Source organism: Anabrus simplex, chromosome 5, assembly GCF_040414725.1.
Source record: "Anabrus simplex isolate iqAnaSimp1 chromosome 5, ASM4041472v1, whole genome shotgun sequence".
NCBI classification, from domain to species: Eukaryota; Metazoa; Arthropoda; class Insecta; order Orthoptera; family Tettigoniidae; genus Anabrus; species Anabrus simplex.
Window position 1 is genome coordinate 335,961,819 of NC_090269.1, and position 18,961 is coordinate 335,980,779.

An 18,961-nucleotide genomic window follows, 5' to 3' on the forward strand; every position below is an offset into this window, starting at 1 on the left:
AACGCAAGGAAACGTATAGTAAAAGGCACATGGAACGTGCCCATGATCGTTTAAGGAATTACATCTTCCTGGTGTGGATTGCTCACTGCATTTGATAGTTTTCAACTACTTTAATGGATAATAATAATAATTTCGTGTGGCTATTTCTAGCTGAGTGCAGCCCTTGTAAGGCAGACCCTCCGATGAGGGCGGGCGGCATCTGCCATGTGTAGGTAACTGCGTGTTATTGTGTGGAGGATAGTATTATGTGTGGTGTGTGAGTTGCAGGGATGTTGGGGACAGCACAAACACCCAGCCCCCGGGCCATTGGAATTAACCAATTAAGGTTAAAATCCCCGACCCGGCCGGGAATCGAACCCAGGACCCTCTGAACCGAAGGCCAGTACGCTGACCATTCAGCCAACGAGTCGGACAAAACTCGTGTCCTCATCCCGAGGTGGTGCAGCTCTTTTCAGGTGAGCTGCATGTACCATTTCAACCACATACCAGCCCTCCTGCCATTCTTAAATTTCTGGCAGTACCGGGAATCGAACCCAGGCCCCCGAGCACGGCAGCTAATAACACTAACCGTTACGCTACGGAGGCGGACACTTTAATGCATGTTGACGAAATACTAAACACATTTTTTATGTGGAAGTAGCACGTTTTAAACAGATAGTCCTCAGGTGTTGGATAAAACAATTAATTATTAATTACTGAAATATAAATAAATACGAGTTTATTACCTTAAAATGTATTTATTTTTCATCACTTCAGTTATTCACAAAGGAAATAGAACAGGTTTACAGATTTTGTCCTGAAATCTGCATGAAATATATCTCCTATGACTGAGCAGAATACAAAAAGTATTTACTGACATTAGGGTTTATTGACGATATGTAACTGTAAAAAAAGGAACTTTTAAACATTATGTTTCCCTAGTTGATGGAAATAATGTTATTCTAAAAACTGGGTTATTGGGAAGGAACTGAAATGGATAGATAGATGGAAGAGACTCTACTAAATATTTTTACAGTTTCAAAACTCAGAGTACATTTTCAACCCCGGTGTCTAGAGTATAGCTTAGGATAATTATTTATGTAATGCAATTTTTAGGTAAAATAATAAATTACATAATGAAATTAAAATTGTAATACCACATGAAATCCCTGTCTAGAAGATCATATAATTTGGAATATTATTCGAAAGGTTTTTAGAGTCCAGTTTTCTTGTTCCTTCACAAACAATTTCACTGATCAAAGTCAGTTCTCATCAATCTTCTTTAACATAATTTCACGCTAAATAATTTTTGCTCAGGTTCTACTTATTACATTATTTTTCGAAAGAAACACATCAATACAGAAAGAGGCTTATTTGTTTGTCTTGAGAGGGATCCATGCATGAGGGCGCTCAAATAACTTAGAGGAGAATCGTCTCTGTCGTTTAGTGCAGGACCTCCTACTCGTCGTACTGGAAGAGAAGCTCATAGAGATCGTTGGCATTGCCTGTGGGCTGGTATCGGCCGCTGTTCACTGCTTCCAGCGCCGGGACATTTGAGGCGCCGCTGTAGCTATTGCTGGGTCGGAAGCCCGCAGGAGGTGCCAGACGCTTGCCGAATCTGAAAAAAAAAAGTAGAGGCGGATGTTTGAACTTTCAAGGAAATACACAGGATATGAGATTTATCTCTAGAAACAGTTTGATATTGATATAATTTTCTTCGTTATGAGCAGATATTTCTTATTGAAGCGTGTACTGGGACTTCCGATTTACAAAACTTAGCATACTCTACTTTAAGTTCTTTCTTTTAAATATTTCCACGCCCTGTTTCCCTCCACCACTAGATCTACCTATGTCATGTGTGAGTTCTGCTCATTCATTTACGGGGATGAAAATGAAAACCTCCAGTCAGTGAGCGAGTCACGGATGGAATGAATGAAGCCCCATCTTGCGGCGACGATGGGATATGTGCCGGCTACCGAGGCGTGCAGCACTCCTCTGGGGCAATGATTATTGACTGACAGATGGAATGAAATTATAGTAGAGAGGTCCGACCCGTTGGCTGAACGGTCAGCGTATTGGCCTTCGGTGCAGAGGGTCCGCGGTTCGATTCCCGGCCGGGTCGGGGATTTTAAACTTAATGGTTTAATTCCACTGGCATGGGGGCTGGGTGTATATGTTGTCTTCAACATCATTTCATCCTCATCATGACGCGCAGGTCGCCTACAGGTGTCAAATAGAAAGACCTGCACCTGGCGAGCCGAACCCGTTATGGAATATCCCGGCACTAAAAGCCATACGACATTTCATAGTGGAGAGGACAGGGAAAACCGGAATACCCGGAGAAAAACCTGTCCCGCCTCCGCTTTGTCCAGCACAAATCTCACATGGAGTTACCAAGATTTTAACCACGGTATCGAGCGGTGAGAGGCCGACGCTCTGCCGCCTGAGCCACGGAGGCTCTATTCACGGGGATATGTTACTTAAATATTGGCCTAGAAATGTCCCAAAATCGAAAATGATGTTATGGTGCTAGTATATACCCCGAACCTTAATTTAAATGGCTGTACACTTCCTTTTATGTGTTCCTATTTTTAAAAGTCCCATGGAGATGGTTAAATATCACTTACGTATTCCTTTAACGCGGTGCGCCCATTACAAAGAAGAATAACACTACTATTTGTATGAAATATTTTAAAATTAAAGTCATATTAATTGACCTATAATATTTCATGTAAATTAAAAACTATAGGCACCAGTAGTCTCCCTTAACATATTCCTGTCGGATGATATTCTGTTACCTCATTTAGTTTTACACTTTTCATCCCAAAATTTCTTTAAATATTATGTTAAAATTAGACGTTGTTGATATTTCGGGACTGTTCTCTTAATGAATCGAAATTAACCTTTTTCTATAAGTGAACAGTTGTAAATAATTGCCCTCGAATTTTTATATGTGTTCGCTCTTAAAATATTTATAATTTGTCGTTTTCATTTCGAATGGTAATACTAAATTCCCATGAAGGGAATTAGATATTTTTCCACCAATAGAGCATATCAAAATCAGATCAAAAATTGGATGTATGGCTTTTCAGGCGTTTGCTCTATTACCAGCATTTCGTTAGAGCAAACGCCTGAAAAGCCATACATCCAATTTTTGATCTGATTTTTGATATGCTCTATTGGTGGAAAAATATCTAATTCCCTTCATGGGAATTTAGTATTACCATTTGGAATTGCTAGGCGGGCATTAATTCCATTGTGGAGTTTTATCTCCCGTATGCAGTTATCAGACTGTGCCACATAAGAGGCTTCTGATAAGTTCACCTGCATACACCCCAGCATCAGTGGGTAGGGTCTGACACATCCCACTCTGACGAGTCTAGTGTCAGACCTAAGACGAAATGCTGGTAATAGAGCAAACGCCTGAAAAGCCATACATCCAATTTTTGATCTGGTTTTCATTTCGTTCAACAACTATTAGATATACGCTGTGTTCAAATACAACATATGCAGTACTATAAACGAATAATGTTTGCACTGAAGCCAGAAATAACACCAAAGTTTTATTTCCTTAACTTCTCTTACTAATACAAATAGCGAAGGCTTACCTATATCTTCAGTAAAGCCTGTCATGCGTTTCGACGCTCAAATTTCAAGTCCCTGTGAATTAACCATGTGTCTCCCCGATGGTCAATCTCTATGGTCTCGTTTATTCCTACACTTCTCATCATTAAACCATTCAAAATTGAGTCTGACCATAATCATCATGGTCTCCCTTTACTTCCCCTACCCACTGTGGATAATAAAGTATAATAAATATGTTACAGTATAATAAACCAAAACTGATGCAACTGAGATATTTCGAAAATAAAGCAATTTTTTAAACAAATGACATATTTCTAGATTTTATTTTCATTTATTCCGCCTCTGTGGTATAGTGCTCAGTGTAATTAGCTGCCAACTTTAGAGGCCAGGAGAACGATTCCTGGCTCTGCCACGAAATTTGAAAAGTGGTACGAGGACTGGAATAGGGTCCACTCAGCCTCGGGAGGTCAACTGAACAAAGGGGTTCGATTCCCACCTCAGCCATCCTCGAAGTGGTTTACCGTGGTTTCTCACTTCTTCTCCCTCTTTTCCGGGATGGTACCTAACTTAAGACCATGGCCGCTTCCTTCCCTCATCCTTGCCTGGCCCTTCCAAACTTCCCATCCCCCACAAAGCCCCTGTTGAGCATAGCAGGCGAGGTCGCCTAGGAGAGGTGAAGGTCCTTCTTCCGAGTTGTATCCCTGACCAAATGTCTAATGCTCCAGGACACTGCTGCAGAGGTGGGATCCCTCGCTGCGTCCGGAGTAGAAAATAAACCTCGCCGGTAAACTGACTAAATACAAAAAGTTGTTCATTTAGGAAAATTGAAATATTTTAAAAGTTAAAGTCTTATTATTTAACTCCAAATATTTCATGTAAATTACTGAAAATAAATATCTCCAGTAGAGTCCCCCTTAACGTATTCTTCCAGGATTAAATTTTGTTGCAAGTTTATTTTCCATCTTAACGTATATATCTCTCAGATCGCAAAATAACGCGTGAGAAGGACGTAAATGGGTGATGACTTACAGGGGAAGTGCAGCGAGAAGTCTAGTGGAATATTCAACGTAGGGCGATAATGAATTCAAAGCAACAGGTGCAAAGTTATACATTTTGCAACGTCCTGAACCTTTATTACAGCGATCGGAATCTGATTTTTATGCACAAGCATACAAATCTACTGTTTTTACATCATGGCATATGATTTTATGGGCTCGAATGGTATAATTATTGAGCTTGTGACAAAAAGAATAAACCTATCAGAATTATACCATTAAATAGCTACTTACAAAGTTATATAAAACATATAGTCCACACTTAACGCTGTTTGCTGCAAAAGGTCACTGGGGCTTATCTGACATGTTGTGAGAGGACACTGTTGCATAATGTGCTGAATCGTTTGCCATGGAGCTCCACAACAACGTTCCCCACTTATGTAATAGATCGGTACATCTGCCTTACCGATTTCGAATCCTGTTGATCGTTACCCAAGTCTTTCGAGGCAGAACAATACCCTCTATATTAACTCGTGAGCCATGGTAGTTTGTGGCATTCTGGTGGGATTCCAGTGACACATATTTGCTTCCCGATCTCATTCAAACTGAAATTATTGTCTACTAGATTCCTACCTGTTCTGTTCTAAGAGGCGGCTGTTTAGCGTGTAGAATACGGTTAACATCATCATTGATTTCTATTTTAATACTACCCAATAATTTTATTCTCGTACGAGAGCACTTTCTAGACAAGGATGTGGTGGTGAGATGAGGATAAGAACAGGTATGCTGAAAGTGGGGATGAATCTAATTGTACCTGATACGATAAGAATTATGTGATTCAGCAATGTGTCAGAAAGTTTGGGATGATTATTGGTTAACCATACCGGTGAGCATCATTCCGCAGCAGAAAAAGTAAACCCAAGAGCAGAAGATGGTAATATGTAGAGTGTTGAAGGCACTGGCAATTGAATATTAACCGACTTGTAAGCCCACAAAATAATCTCAGGAAAGACAGAATTCAAACTACATGCCTTCACAATGAAACTAATTTCATTGTCTTGCCTGTGTAACAATTATACAAATTGGTTCGCCTAAGTTTTCACCTCAAATTCTTCAGACTATGTGAAGATATTTACAAGTAGTTTTCACCAACATAAACAGCAATAAGGAGCACATAAAGGAAAGTTAAATGTGTGTCCCGTGCTTTAATAAACAATGAGACAAAAATATCAAGTTTGATTTTATCATAAAACTACACCCATTTCGGTCTTATAAGGAGTTGGGTGTAGCGATACAATTGTTTCCACTGTGAGACAGACAGCACTGCCCAGATACATATCCGACAATGGTGGATGGCACTTCTCGTGTTTGGGAAAGTGCATGTGATTGTTATTGTGTGCGTTGCCGGGATGTTGGTGACATTACAAACATCTAGCCTCCAAGCCAAGGGAATCAATAATTTAAGATAATACCCGACTCGGCCGGGAATCTAACCCGGGGCAACTACTCTGACCATTCAGACAAATAGCCGGTCATCTTTGACTTCGGCGATATGGAAGTGACTCGGGTATGAAGAATGAGCAATGCTAGCAGCCAGTCCAGGGTCACTTCATAGTGTATGCATTCAGAAGGTTAGGTTGAATGATATGTAACAACGCTTTCTGACTCGGTGATGAAAGCAACGGGAAACCACCTCACCCCTCATTTCCCTAATACACCTCTTAAGTGTCGCTCAGGCCATCTATGACAGCTGATGCTATATCTGTTGAGGACCCAGCCAGCCTTCAGGCTGAGGACTCAACATGCCTACACATACAGCACTGGTGAAAAGCAGCTTTAATGTGCGCATACCAGGTGTATGCATAATTCCTTTCCGGTTTCACTAAGAGATGGCGCCAGCGAACAGTCTGCAGCGTATGAATTTGACACATACGTCAGTTTGTTCGTCTTACATTAACCTACCAACACATACAAGTTGAGCCCACCAAAACTCCAGCATCTATGTTGTATCGTTCAGTGATCATGTCGACGATTTGTGCCTGAAAAATAATATTTGCTAAAGAGATGTGCTTTATAAAAGTGAAATAAGGTAGTTTTCCGTTGTTTCCTTCACTGAGCCAGACGATGCTATTTCATAATCAGTCTGTGCAACGCCCACTGAAGTTATCCAAGTCCACGTTCGTTAATTCGTATGTAGATTCACAAGTGAGAAGAGCTCAATTTAGTTGAATCCTGTGCTTTATGAATAAATTTCCAATTTGTTTGAAGTGATTTTTGGAGCTTGATTTCAAAAGGTACCAAATCCAAAAATTTAAAAAAGAGTTACAGGTAGCAGCTCTATCTTGTCAGGTATATACTCTCTTTGAATAAGCATATGAAGCAAAAAGTACCGAATCTCATTCATAGAGGTCCTCAAAGTTCCCATTTTTACAATAAATCCCGCATCCCTGTTGATTTCGCTTCCAAAACATTCATTCAACCAATGTAGTGAGCTATATTCGTCACGTGAGCTTCTGAAATCTCTCATGGCGGCTTCGATTTAGTTTCCAGTCAGTGTTCATACACTTTGTGCTGCTAGTGTACTCTGTTAGGCATGAAGAAAATCATTCTGCAGTTCATTTACAATGACTGTTAACTCGCAATGCTAATGTTGGTAATAACAAAATGTATGATATTAGGTCCCAAAACCTAGTTATCTGTCAAAAGTTACCAAGACCAATTTATTATTATCATTAAATTATTTCTTCGATTTTGGCCTAATTTGGTCCATGGTAAATAATTGACTTGCTGGTTAGTCTTTTATTATTCTCCCAGATTTTTTCCATCATCCTCCCCTCGGACCGCATGTTCTTGGACTTTTCATTTTGTTTTCCTTGAACCCCTTGAATTCATCATTTTTTCCCGAAACATATCTCTATTAAAGATTTCTTGTGTACTGATGCTAACTTCCTCCATGTCTTTTCTTGTTTCTTCTACCCATTTAGTACTTGCTTTTAATTTGGTAATGTTGTTGAAGATTTCCTTTGTTAGTAGACTCTCGTTCATTTTTGTGAAGTGCCCACAAAACTTGTCTCCTTTTGCGCCTGGTGTCTGTGATCTTTTATGTCTGTATAGATCTTCGTTTCTCCTATTCCTCCATGTACCATCCTTTCCTTTTTGGATCCTAAGATCTTATTCAAGATTTTTCTTTCTTCTTCTCTGGCTCATCCATTTTCCGTTTCTTATTCAGTATCAGCCATTCTGAACTGGCTTAATAACCGTAGTATAGTGTCCGATCTTTGCTATGTAAGTAATTATTATTACTATTATTTTTATTATTTAATTAGTTTACCATCCAAGGTTAGTTCTTCAATCGGACTCAGCGAAGTATCACACATTTACCGCTTCACGGACAGTGTCCTGTTGCATGAGACATTTGGTCTGGGCTACAACTGGGAAGGAGGACCAGGCGGCTTCACCTGCTATGCTGATGGGAATATTGGAAATAATAGGCAAGGGAGTGGGAAGGAAGGGGCCGCGGCCAGTAAGGTAGCATCCCGACATTTGCCTGAAGAAAAAGTGGGAAACCACAGAAAATCACTTCGAGGATAGCTGGAGTGGGAGTCGAACCCACTCTACTAAGTTGACCTCCCTAGGTTGAGTGGAATCCTTTCCAGTCCTCGTCAAATTTCCTGGCAGAGCCAGAAATCGAACCCGGCCTCCGAGTGTGGCAGCTAATCACACTAGCCGCTACACCGCAGTGGCCGTCTGAATCCGGTTTAAATGTCCTAAAAGAAGGTGATTATATCGTCATCAAACTGATATTCTTGGTTTGAAAGTGAAGAAATGAATATAGAATTGGATCACATAACTCTTAGGAAAGAATTACAATTACTGTGGTAGTAGTTCGATTTTCTCATTTCCTAAGAAAGTACTATATAAACAATTGATAGGTAATCTGCCACGTAAGCGACAACCCTAAACTGACATCAGTGGTTAATGATGATGATGAGTACTATATAAACAATTGATAGGTAATCTGCCACGTAAGCGACAACCCTAAACTGAGATCAGTGGTTAATGATGATGATGATGATAAATTCGTTAGTAAATTAATTAATAAACGCAATGCTCTACTTTGAGTTCCTTATGTACTTGAAATATTGGTGTGTACTGAAGCTGACCCCATAACCTTATTACTTGAAATCTGTACCTTCCCTTCTAGAAGTGTGCAGCACTGATAAAATCCTGGCTCTGGGATTCGTTCTGTATTGGAAGAAGCAACAAATGTTGAGCGTGTTTACTTGAGACTAACATGTTTTTGCTGTTAATTCAGCTGTGTCCTCCCCGTGGTAACACTAGTGTGTTTAACTCGTCTCCTTACACTGTAATGGGATACTCTTGTTAGTATTGTATCTGAATTTAGTGAAAGACAGTTTCACTACTCCAGTTCCTAAAGTAAGTATTGTTGGAAATCTAAGGGCCCATAATCGGACACACTAATTCACTCAGAACACATCAATGTAATGTCCAGTCAGTTTTTAACGATAATAATAATAATAATAATGATAATAATAATAATAATAATAATAATAATAATAATAATAATAATATTAATAATAATAATAATAATAATAATAATAATAATAATAATAATAATAATAATAATAATAGTAAAGTAAACTCGTGTCCTCGTCCTGAAGTGGTGCAGCCCTTTTCAGGCACACCTCCAATGGAGGTGAACTGCATGTACCATTTAACATAACAGCACTCCTGCTATTCTTAAATCTCTGGGAGTTCTGGGAATTGAACCCGGGCCACCAAAGATGGCAGCTAATAGTACTAACCGTTACTCTACAATATGCCTTTGCTGGCGAGATATAGTGTTTACAGTGCAGTATGTCTTCTGGTATGGGCTATATCAAATTTGTTACTTTCATTGAACTGTCTCAGTCTCATCCTTGGCTTTGACAATATGAAAGTGACTGAGGTACGAGTGATGCTAGTAATGTCATTCCTTATGCAGCCAGTCCCTGTTATGAATGGTGTGAAAATATCGCTCATAGGGTCGGTTCGTGCATGCATTTCAGTGGGCTTGGCAGACTGGTATGTAATAGCAATGGCTGGCTCAGTGAGGAAAGCAACGGGAAACTACTTCACTCCTCATTTCCCTAGTATGCCTCTTCAGTGACGCCTAGGCTATTTATGACAGCTGTTGGCGGAGCTGCAGAGGATCAAACCAGCCTTCGGGCTGAATACCCAACATTCATATTACTCTACAATGCTGGACTATTGCCTCAGCTACCATGGTACGCACCTTCTGAAGTAGTGCCAAGTAGTCGGTCTGCCTACACATTTCGACTTTCCGATCGTGCTGCTATCTATCAATGAAAGTAGAATTCTATCAGAACGGACACCATTGCTGAGTAAATTTAAATTTTTGACATTGATGATGTGCAGATTTAGCAACATCGCCTCACAAAGGACATGTGAAATCGCCCGCAAAGCGATTTGTTTGGCTAAGTTTGTAATGTCCCCTCCCGTGCCACTACTGTCTACGACACGCTCATATATGGACATAATTGTTCACTGTTTCTCCCGGCCATGTTTCTCCCGGCCACCTCTTCTCGGCGTCAGCTGCTGTACTGGCGAGCATCAACTTCCTCCGAGCCGCCTGTTACGTCACATAGCCACGTCACGCCTGCCAATCTACACCTCGTGATATTTCCAGTATGTTCCGCACGCCAACTTTCTCTTCTATGTAAACTCGCATTTTCCCCCGACAAATCAGTCCGGGATTCGACTGTGCTGGTGTGTGGAGGCACTTAATCGCTTTCTTCGCAGCGTGTTGTTCACGCTGGTTTTAAATGGAACTCTTTCAATAAGGCAGATGGTGAGCTAAGAATGTTACACAAATGTTAATATCCTTTCGGTGGCCCTTCAGGCCCTTTCGGTACTTTTGCCTGGCCATTTAAAAACTTTGAATTCTCCCCTGTGCCATGACAACAGTGTTTTATTACGAAGATTCTGAGTGGCTGAAAACGCAGTGACTGACTCAGTGGAACGTTCTATCCATCATTAGTGTTTCCCCCTTAGTTTCATTGTGCTTATTCCCGTTCAATTCTCTTCCGTTTCCTCCTGCTGGTTGAGCTGCGGGTCCCTTTTTCGTCTTCCTCATCCCTATCCTTTTTCCATTCGGGTTCGTCCTTTTCTCTTTTTTTGGGTATTAATCTCTACTTTGGTGTAATTTTTATTCGATTTTGCATTTATCATCTGATATCCATGTTCAAAACAAAAATTTGGTGGTTCAAAGCAAAAGAAAAAACATAACTAGTTTTGTACTGACTTTCCTCTTTTCAATCTTTCCTTTTTTTGGTCTTACTACTTTGTAAATATTTTTTTCAATACTACAATATATTCATTTATTAAAACTTGACAGTTTTTGTTTGTTTTGTACCTATCACGATCCTCTGATTTCTTTCACACGCTTTCCTCGCATTATTTAGTAAGACTACGTTCCTGTATAATCACAATTATTAAATTATCGTAACAAATGGTAGCAGACTTTTTCTTCATCTAATTCTTTCTCTAATGGTAACCTTCTCTATCAACTTCTAACTTTCGTAGACTGTCTTGATTTCGGTCCTACGCATTGTTTACCTTTCGCTGCCCATTTTCTTGTTTGTACCATGACTTGTTTCTCTGACAACTTTCAAATATTTTACACCATTGATCAATCTTTTGTTACTCCGTATCGAAATATTTCTATGCAAAATCCACCATGTGCCGTCTTAATCTCATTTTCAGATGTTCCTACTTCATCATCTCATCCCCCAGTTCCATAACACCCCCGGACCCATTTCCTCCTTTATCGACCGACTCCGATAGAGAACCCCATTTGTCTCCCATAAAATGCCATATGCCTCCCCACCCACATCGGTTTACTTCTTTTCCATTACAACAAATTAATGCTGTGGACACCTCACTGAATAGTCATATCATCAAACAACCTTCATTACAAGTTCCTCAGTTGCAAAATACTGATCCCCGTAGTTTGAAAATATGGTTGCTTTCAGTCCGAAAATTGTTAAATGTCAAGTTGGCCTCTTTCCCTCAGCTGATTGGTTTACTTTCATCGAAGACTACGGGCTACTTAACCAATTTTTGGCTAGAAAATATGTTACATTATTCATATTGGTTCCAACTTCGCACGGCCATACATAACTATTTCTTATTATATGAGGTTCGTCATAAATTCAGCCTAGAATGTAGCCGTCGTCATCAACTTCCTAACGAACATGCTCATGATTATTTAGACGCGATCACTACATATAGTGATGTTCTGAATATTGCCCACACCACTCATGAACAGATTTCTATTGTTCAGTTTTGTACCAGCCCCTCGTTTCGTCAATTATTTAACGGACTAAATCCACCTACTTCTTTACAATGCTGTATAACTTAGCTCAGACTCATGATGCTTATTCTCCTGGTGACGCTTCAGTTCCTCCACCGGTTCAAAATCCGATTCGTCTTTCTATTCCTTCTACCCTCACCAATTACACAGTTCAAAAAATTAGGGGAACATGTTTTTAAACGTATGCCATGCTCCACAAAACAATACCTCACACCTACGTATATTACCAACTAAACCTTTATTCTTTACCGTTGAAGTATACTAAAGCACATCAATAGATACGCGTTCATTTACAGAACACACACGGAAATGTACAAATAGGGGCGAAAATAAAGTGATAACACTCCTCCAGGGTGGATTTTTATCACAGTTGGAGAGCTGCAGTATGGTGCATGTCCTCCACGAGCATTTATCACAGCTTGGCACCTACGTGGTAAGCTCCGTATAAGTCGACGGAGGTCACGTTGCTGTATGAGGTCCCATTCTGCAATGAGAGCCCGTTCGAGGTCTTGGAGAGTCTGTGGTGTAACAGGACGATCACGAACACTTCTCTCAAGCCTATCCCATACATGCTCGATGGGATTAACTTCGGCACTCACTGCTGGCCATTCCATCTCTTGAATGTCCAGTTCTCGCAAGACTGCTCTGGTGATGCGCGCTACATGAGGCCTAGCATTGTCGTGCTTGAGTACGAATTCAGGGCCAACACCGTATGCAGCAACCAACACATGCTGTAGCAGTATCTGCTCGATGTACCCCGCAGCGGTATGATTACCATGGACGACGACAAGATCCGTACGGCCATCAATACCGATGCCACTCCACTCTACCACAGAATCTTCTCCGAACCGGTCGCCTTCCTGGACAACATTTGGCATGTACTGCTCACCACGGCGTGTCCATACACGTTGACGTCCATCGCGCTGTGTCAGGGGAAATCTGGACACGTCTTTGAACAACACAGGTTTCCATTGCCGAAGTTGCCAGTTGACGTAGGTACGGGAAAACAGAAGGCGAGAACGGGGCACTCGAACAGGCCGTATGGGTCGTAAGAACACTTCTCTTAACCTGTTCCTTACTGTCTGGTCAGACACCGTGACTCCAATGAACCCCCTGACGTCTTCTTTCTGTTCTCTGGCAGTTGCTGCACGACGCCGCAACGCACAGATGGACAGATATCGGTCATCCCGTGCGGTTGTAATGCATCCACGACCTCCTCTAACCCTACCTGTGAACTGGCCTGTCTCACTGTAACGATTCCACAAGCGTTGGATAACTGTCGGAGAGACATTGAAATCCACAACAACACGGCGAAACGTCCTCCTTCCTGGATCAAAGTGACGGCACTTGCGACTTGAACCTCGTTAAGATGTCTCATGGGATGTGCTGGTTTACGTACAATATGCTTAAATGACCGCAGTAGTCTGTGAACCTCACAATGACATACGGACGCACCACTATTCACTTTGTTTTGAGGGGTCACCTGACAATTTAATGTATGGCTACGCCTAGACATGGAGTATAACTTCGATTTGACATACCCTGAGTATCTAAGATCTCAACGTATGCTGTACGACCATTGGAACCCCATCTACAAAATTAAGTATCACATACCAGACGTTACAAATCATGTTCCCCTAGTTTTTGAACTGTGTAGAACTCTGGCCCAACCTACTTCTAGATCATCAACTGTTTGCTTTCAATGCAAAGGTATGGGACATATCTCTAAGAATTGTGCCACTCCGGACCAGGGAAAGGCACTTCACCCTTGTCGATACGCAGTAGGCGCATTTTCGGGTGAATCTCCCCTCCACTGCTCATGCCACAACTAGTCACAAATTTTATGCATTTCCCGTAATGATTCTGTGCAACAACCATCTTCTAGATTGCCATCCCAAGGCTCAATTCTTGACTCTCCTTCTTCTTTATCTTTTTCTTCACTCTTACCCCGAACTTCACATCTTATAGTGACTATTAATAATGTTCCATCTATTGTTCTTTCGGATTCTACAGCTACTGTTACATAAATTATCCCCTCTTTTTCTAATCACCTCAACACATTTTCCTCACCTTCAACATTCTCTTTCGAATGTCAATGGTGTTTCGGCATGTATTCATTCCATTAATATTATTGGCCAAATCTCTCTCACTGTTAAGATCCAATACTTTTCTTGGCCATTTACGTTTCTCGTAGTACAAGACTTGTCTCCCCCACTTATTTTGAGTTATGACTTTTTCTCTCACAGTAGCCTCATTATTGACTCCCTTAACTAGCTGGTCCATTTTCTTTTTCTCAAATATCAGTTCCTTTAATTAAATATGCTGACTATCCTTCCCAACATTTTTACTAACTCTGTCTACTGTAATTCTACTCAGTCAGATAAAATTGAACACTTATTAACTGAATTTTCTGACGTTATTACTCCTCTTCTTTGCACCGTAAAAATGTTCAAGCTCATATTAATTTAACTGATTCTACACCTGTTTGTTCTTCTCCTTATTACTTCAGCTCTCCTTGCATGAAGATCTTGAATCAACTAAATCAATCAATCAATCAATCAATCAATCAATCAATCAATCACTACTGATCTGCATTTAGGGCAGTCGCCCAGGTGGCAGATTCCCTATCTGTTGTTTTCCTAGCCTTTTCTTAAATGATTGCAAAGAAATTGGAAATTCATTGAACATCTCGCTTGGTAAGTTATTCCAATCCCTAACTCCCCTTCCTATAAACGAATATTTGCCACAATTTGTCCTCTTGAATTCCAACTTTATCTTCATATTATCATCTTACATACTTTTAAAGACACCATCCAAACTTATTCGTCTACTGATGTCCTCCCACGCCATCTCTCCACTGTCAGCTCGGAACATACCACTTAGTCGAGCAGTTCGTCTCCTTTCTCCAAAGTCTTCCCGGCCCAAACTTTACAACATTTTTGTAACGCTACTCTTTTGTCGGAAATCGCCCAGAACAAATCGAGCTGCTTTTCTTTGGATTTTTTCCAGTTCCTGAATCAAGTAATCCTGGTAAGGATCCCATACACTGGAACCAAACTCTAGTTGGGGTCTCACCAGAGACAAATATGCTCTCTCCTTTACATCCTTACTACAACCCCTAAGTACTCTCATAACCATGTGCAGAGATCTGTACCCCTTATTTACAATACCATTTATGTGATTACCCCAATGAAGATCTTTCCTTATATTAATACCTAGGTATTTACAATGATCCCCAAAGGGAACTTTCACCCCATCAACGCAGTAATTAAAACTGAGAGGACTTTTCCTATTTGTGAAACTCACAACCTGACTTTCATCCCCGTTTATCATCATACCATTGCCTACGGTCCATCTCACAACATTATCGAGGTCATTTTGCAGTTGCTCACAATCTTGTAACTTATTTATTACTCTGTACAGAATAACATTATCTGCGAAAAGCCTTATCTCTGATTCCACTTCTTTACACATATCATTGACAAATATATGAAAACATAAAGGTCCAATAATACTGCCTTGAGGTATTCCCCCTCTTAATTTTTACAGGGACAGATAAAGCCTCACCTACTCTAATTCTCTGAGTACTATTTTCTAGAAACAGAGCCACCCATTCAGTCACTCTTTTGTCAAGTCCAATTGCACTAATTTTTGCCAGTAGTATCCCATGATCTACTCTATCAAATGCTTTAGATAATTCAATCGCAATACAGTCCAATTGACCTCCTGAATCCATTATATAGCAGATATGCTATATCTTTCTGGAATCCTACAAGTTGGGCTTCAGTGGAATAACATTTCCTAAACCCAAGCTGCCTTCTATCAAACCATTTATTACTTTTGCAAACATAACATATAATAAGAAAGAATGTTTTCCCAGTGCTTACATACAACACATGTCAGACTGACTGGCCTGTAATATTCAGCTTTATGTCTATCACACTTTCCTTTATATCTAGGGGCTACTATTTCAACTCTCCATTCATTTGGTAAAGTTCCTTCACGCAAACAAAAATCAAACAAGTACTTCAGATATGGTACTATATCCCAACCCACTGTCTTTAGTGTATCCCCCGAAACCTTATCAATTCCAGCTGCTTTTCTAGTTTTCAACTTTTGTATCTTACTGTAAATGTCATTGCTGTCATAGGTAAATTTTAATACTTCTTTAGTATTAGTCACCTCCTCTATCTGGACATTATCCTTGTAACCAACAATCTTTACATACTGCTGACTGAATACTTCTGGCTTTTGAAGATCCTCGCATACACACTCCCCTTGTTCATTCATTATTCCTGGAATGTCCTTCTTGGGACCTGTTTATGCCTTAATCTGCTGAATAAAATGCTGGAAGAACAAACTATTGTTCCGTCTTCAAATTGTGCTTCGCCGGCCTTTATTGTTGACAAGCCTGATGGATCCTCCTGATTTATTGTAGATTATCGAAAACTCAACTCCCGCAAACTTTATCATGCGTACCCTATGCCTAAAGTACAATTCGCTTTTCAGCATTTTTTCAAATTCCAAATATTATTTATTTTAATTCCGCCTACGATCAAATTCCCTTTGACGAAGTTAGCTCCCGCTAACTCCCGAATGGTTTACACCAATTTCGAAAAGTGCCCTTTGGGTTGAATCTTGGTTCCCAAATAATGCAGCACTTTGTCAAATCGCTTTTTTCGGATCTTATATATAAATAATTGTTTCCTTTAACTGATGACTTTCATTTATTCACCAGACTATGAGTGTCATCTCCAAAATATTCGTGAGGTTTTTGTTCGTTTGCTTTCCGTAGGCCTTACCGTCAACCCCACTAAGGTTTCGATTGCTCAAACTTTTATCAAATTTACGGGTCATATTCTTCCTTCTCAAGGAGTTGCTGTTAATCCAGATAGGGTTTCAGCTATCCATCGTGTTCCTCCTCTCAGAAATTTAAAGCAATGAAGATTAGTTATTGGTATGGTTGGATTCTATGGGATATATATTCCACACTTTTCTCAACTTTCAAAACCCCTCAATTTTCTTAAGCATAAAGGCATTAAATTTCATTCGGATGAACCTCAAAGTGCCGCCTTTCGCACTTTGACGCCAAATTAGCTCAAGAACCCCTCTTGCAGCTTCCTGACTTTGATGCCACCTTCGAGCTTTCCACTGATACCTCTGACGTGGCTATTGGTGGCCTCTTACAGCAAACTAAGATTGGCCAAACACTTTCGATAGCTTACTTTATATTGTCTCCAATAGAGTACAATTATTCTATGTATGAGCGTGAAGATCTTGCCCTGCTATTAACTATTGGACATTTTGATGATTACTTTGACCTTAGGAATTTTTTGTAAAGATCGACAATCAAGCTCTTTCTTGGATGTTAAATCATGCTCCTAAAATCGGTAGAACTGATTGCTAGCTACTTAAATTATCTCGTTTTAAAGTTTCGTTTAAATTTGTATCTTGTTTTCAAAATTCTGTTGCCGATGCTTTGTCTCGCATGTTTGATGATCACCACGAGAATCATTCTGAATAAGATCAGCTCCCTTTTGATATGGTCAATACATTTTCCCCTCTCACTGTTTTCCCTTATCTTTTCAATTTTTTATCATCATCAAAGTCATTATCCGTACTGTGTACAACTCAAAACTGATATAGCTTCTCCCACTTACTCAGGCCCTTTCCGTCTTCTTAACCATTTATTGCCTTTAAACCCACTTCGAAATCCACCCCTCGACTTGTTCTCCCTTCTGCTTCGCGACCTATGGGTTTCCAATATTTCCATGGCTCCCCTGCGGGGACACATTTCGGCATGGCTAAGTCCAATTCTTACATTTTTAGCTTATTGGATGGATTTTCCAAATTTCTTTTTGTTCTCCCATTGCGTTAAGATTTCCTCCCAAATTAGTGTTAATTTGTTAACAAATCACATTTTTCCAATTACTGGCTTTCCCAAATTTTTAGTTTCAGACAACGCAATTATTTTAGTGAGAAACCACAAAAATTCTCTCTTCGTATGGAAAATAGTAGATTTTCAGCCATTCATCTACTTGGTTATCTTGAAGGAAATAAGTATACCCAGTTTCAAACATCATACCAAGAATTAAATCTTCCATAGCCGAAACAGGAAATAAACAAAGCTTATAGCAACTATATTAAGACAATGACCACAGCAATAGCTATGTTTCTGTTACATGTTAATATTGGAAACTGGTATTACCATATAATATTCCCAATCTTGTTTCCAAAATGAATGTACGTTCTCTTTCCAGTGAAGGGGAATAACTCCTTCGCTTATTGTAATTCTAAGACAAAGGAAAATTTCAGTCTGGCTGTACAGATATTCTGAAAACGTGTCAACGCTGTATGCCATGCTGTCTATAGGCAAGGCGCCGAGCACTACGCGACTACTCTACCATGCGCCATCATCCTCTACTTTCCACGAAAATTCTGATCAATTTACCTGGATGGAACGACGAGCAACGCCAATGGTGCAGACCGACGAGTGATTGCGCTAGCCCCTACGCCACCAATCCACCGCTTGCCCCTGCCACACAGGAGAGCAGCTTTCAGTCATCGGCAGTCAGAGGGCAAGGGGAAAAGGATGGGGAAGAAGAGACGTCACGATTGACTGCTAGAGCGTAGCGTGCCAGGGTGGAAAAGTGAAACACCGATGACCAACATTAACTTTAAGAGAAAACACTACGAAGCAGAGACTTGAGTTGTGTGACGGTATGGATAACAAATTTAATGCAACGTCTAATTCGACACATTGTTAATTTTGTTCAAAAAATGGGAACTGCTATTCCACGGCTAACATCACTGAAGTCCGTCAAAACCGGAAAATATTAATTGCAAGGGAAGTTCACTGTGACAAAGTCACAGAAAAATAAAATGTGTTCCTGACTACATGAAGAAATCACCAAAGTACTTCTGGTAGGTAAATAACTGTTTATAATTATACGCTGCCCTATGTGTATGAATAAATCCCTTTACAATGTAAGCAAACCTAAATAGT

The 18,961-nt window shown here is 40.2% G+C and overlaps 1 protein-coding gene across 2 annotated transcripts in view; it reads right to left on the bottom strand.

The window, feature by feature from the left end:
- Window positions 1-721: 721 nt before the first annotated feature.
- The window catches only part of LOC136874884 (uncharacterized), a 177,263-nt gene continuing 159,023 nt past the window's right edge, over window positions 722-18,961 (bottom strand). Inside the window, exons 3-4 of one of the 2 annotated variants that reach the window (XM_067148585.2) lie at window positions 18,407-18,490; window positions 722-1,597 (exon numbers count right to left, since the gene is read on the bottom strand). In XM_067148585.2, coding sequence (XP_067004686.2) covers window positions 1,438-1,597; window positions 18,407-18,490 — 244 coding nt within the window. In that variant the 3' untranslated portion in view covers window positions 722-1,437. The remainder of the gene's footprint in view (window positions 1,598-18,406; window positions 18,491-18,961) is intronic. The other variant, XM_067148586.2, reaches the window with a different exon arrangement.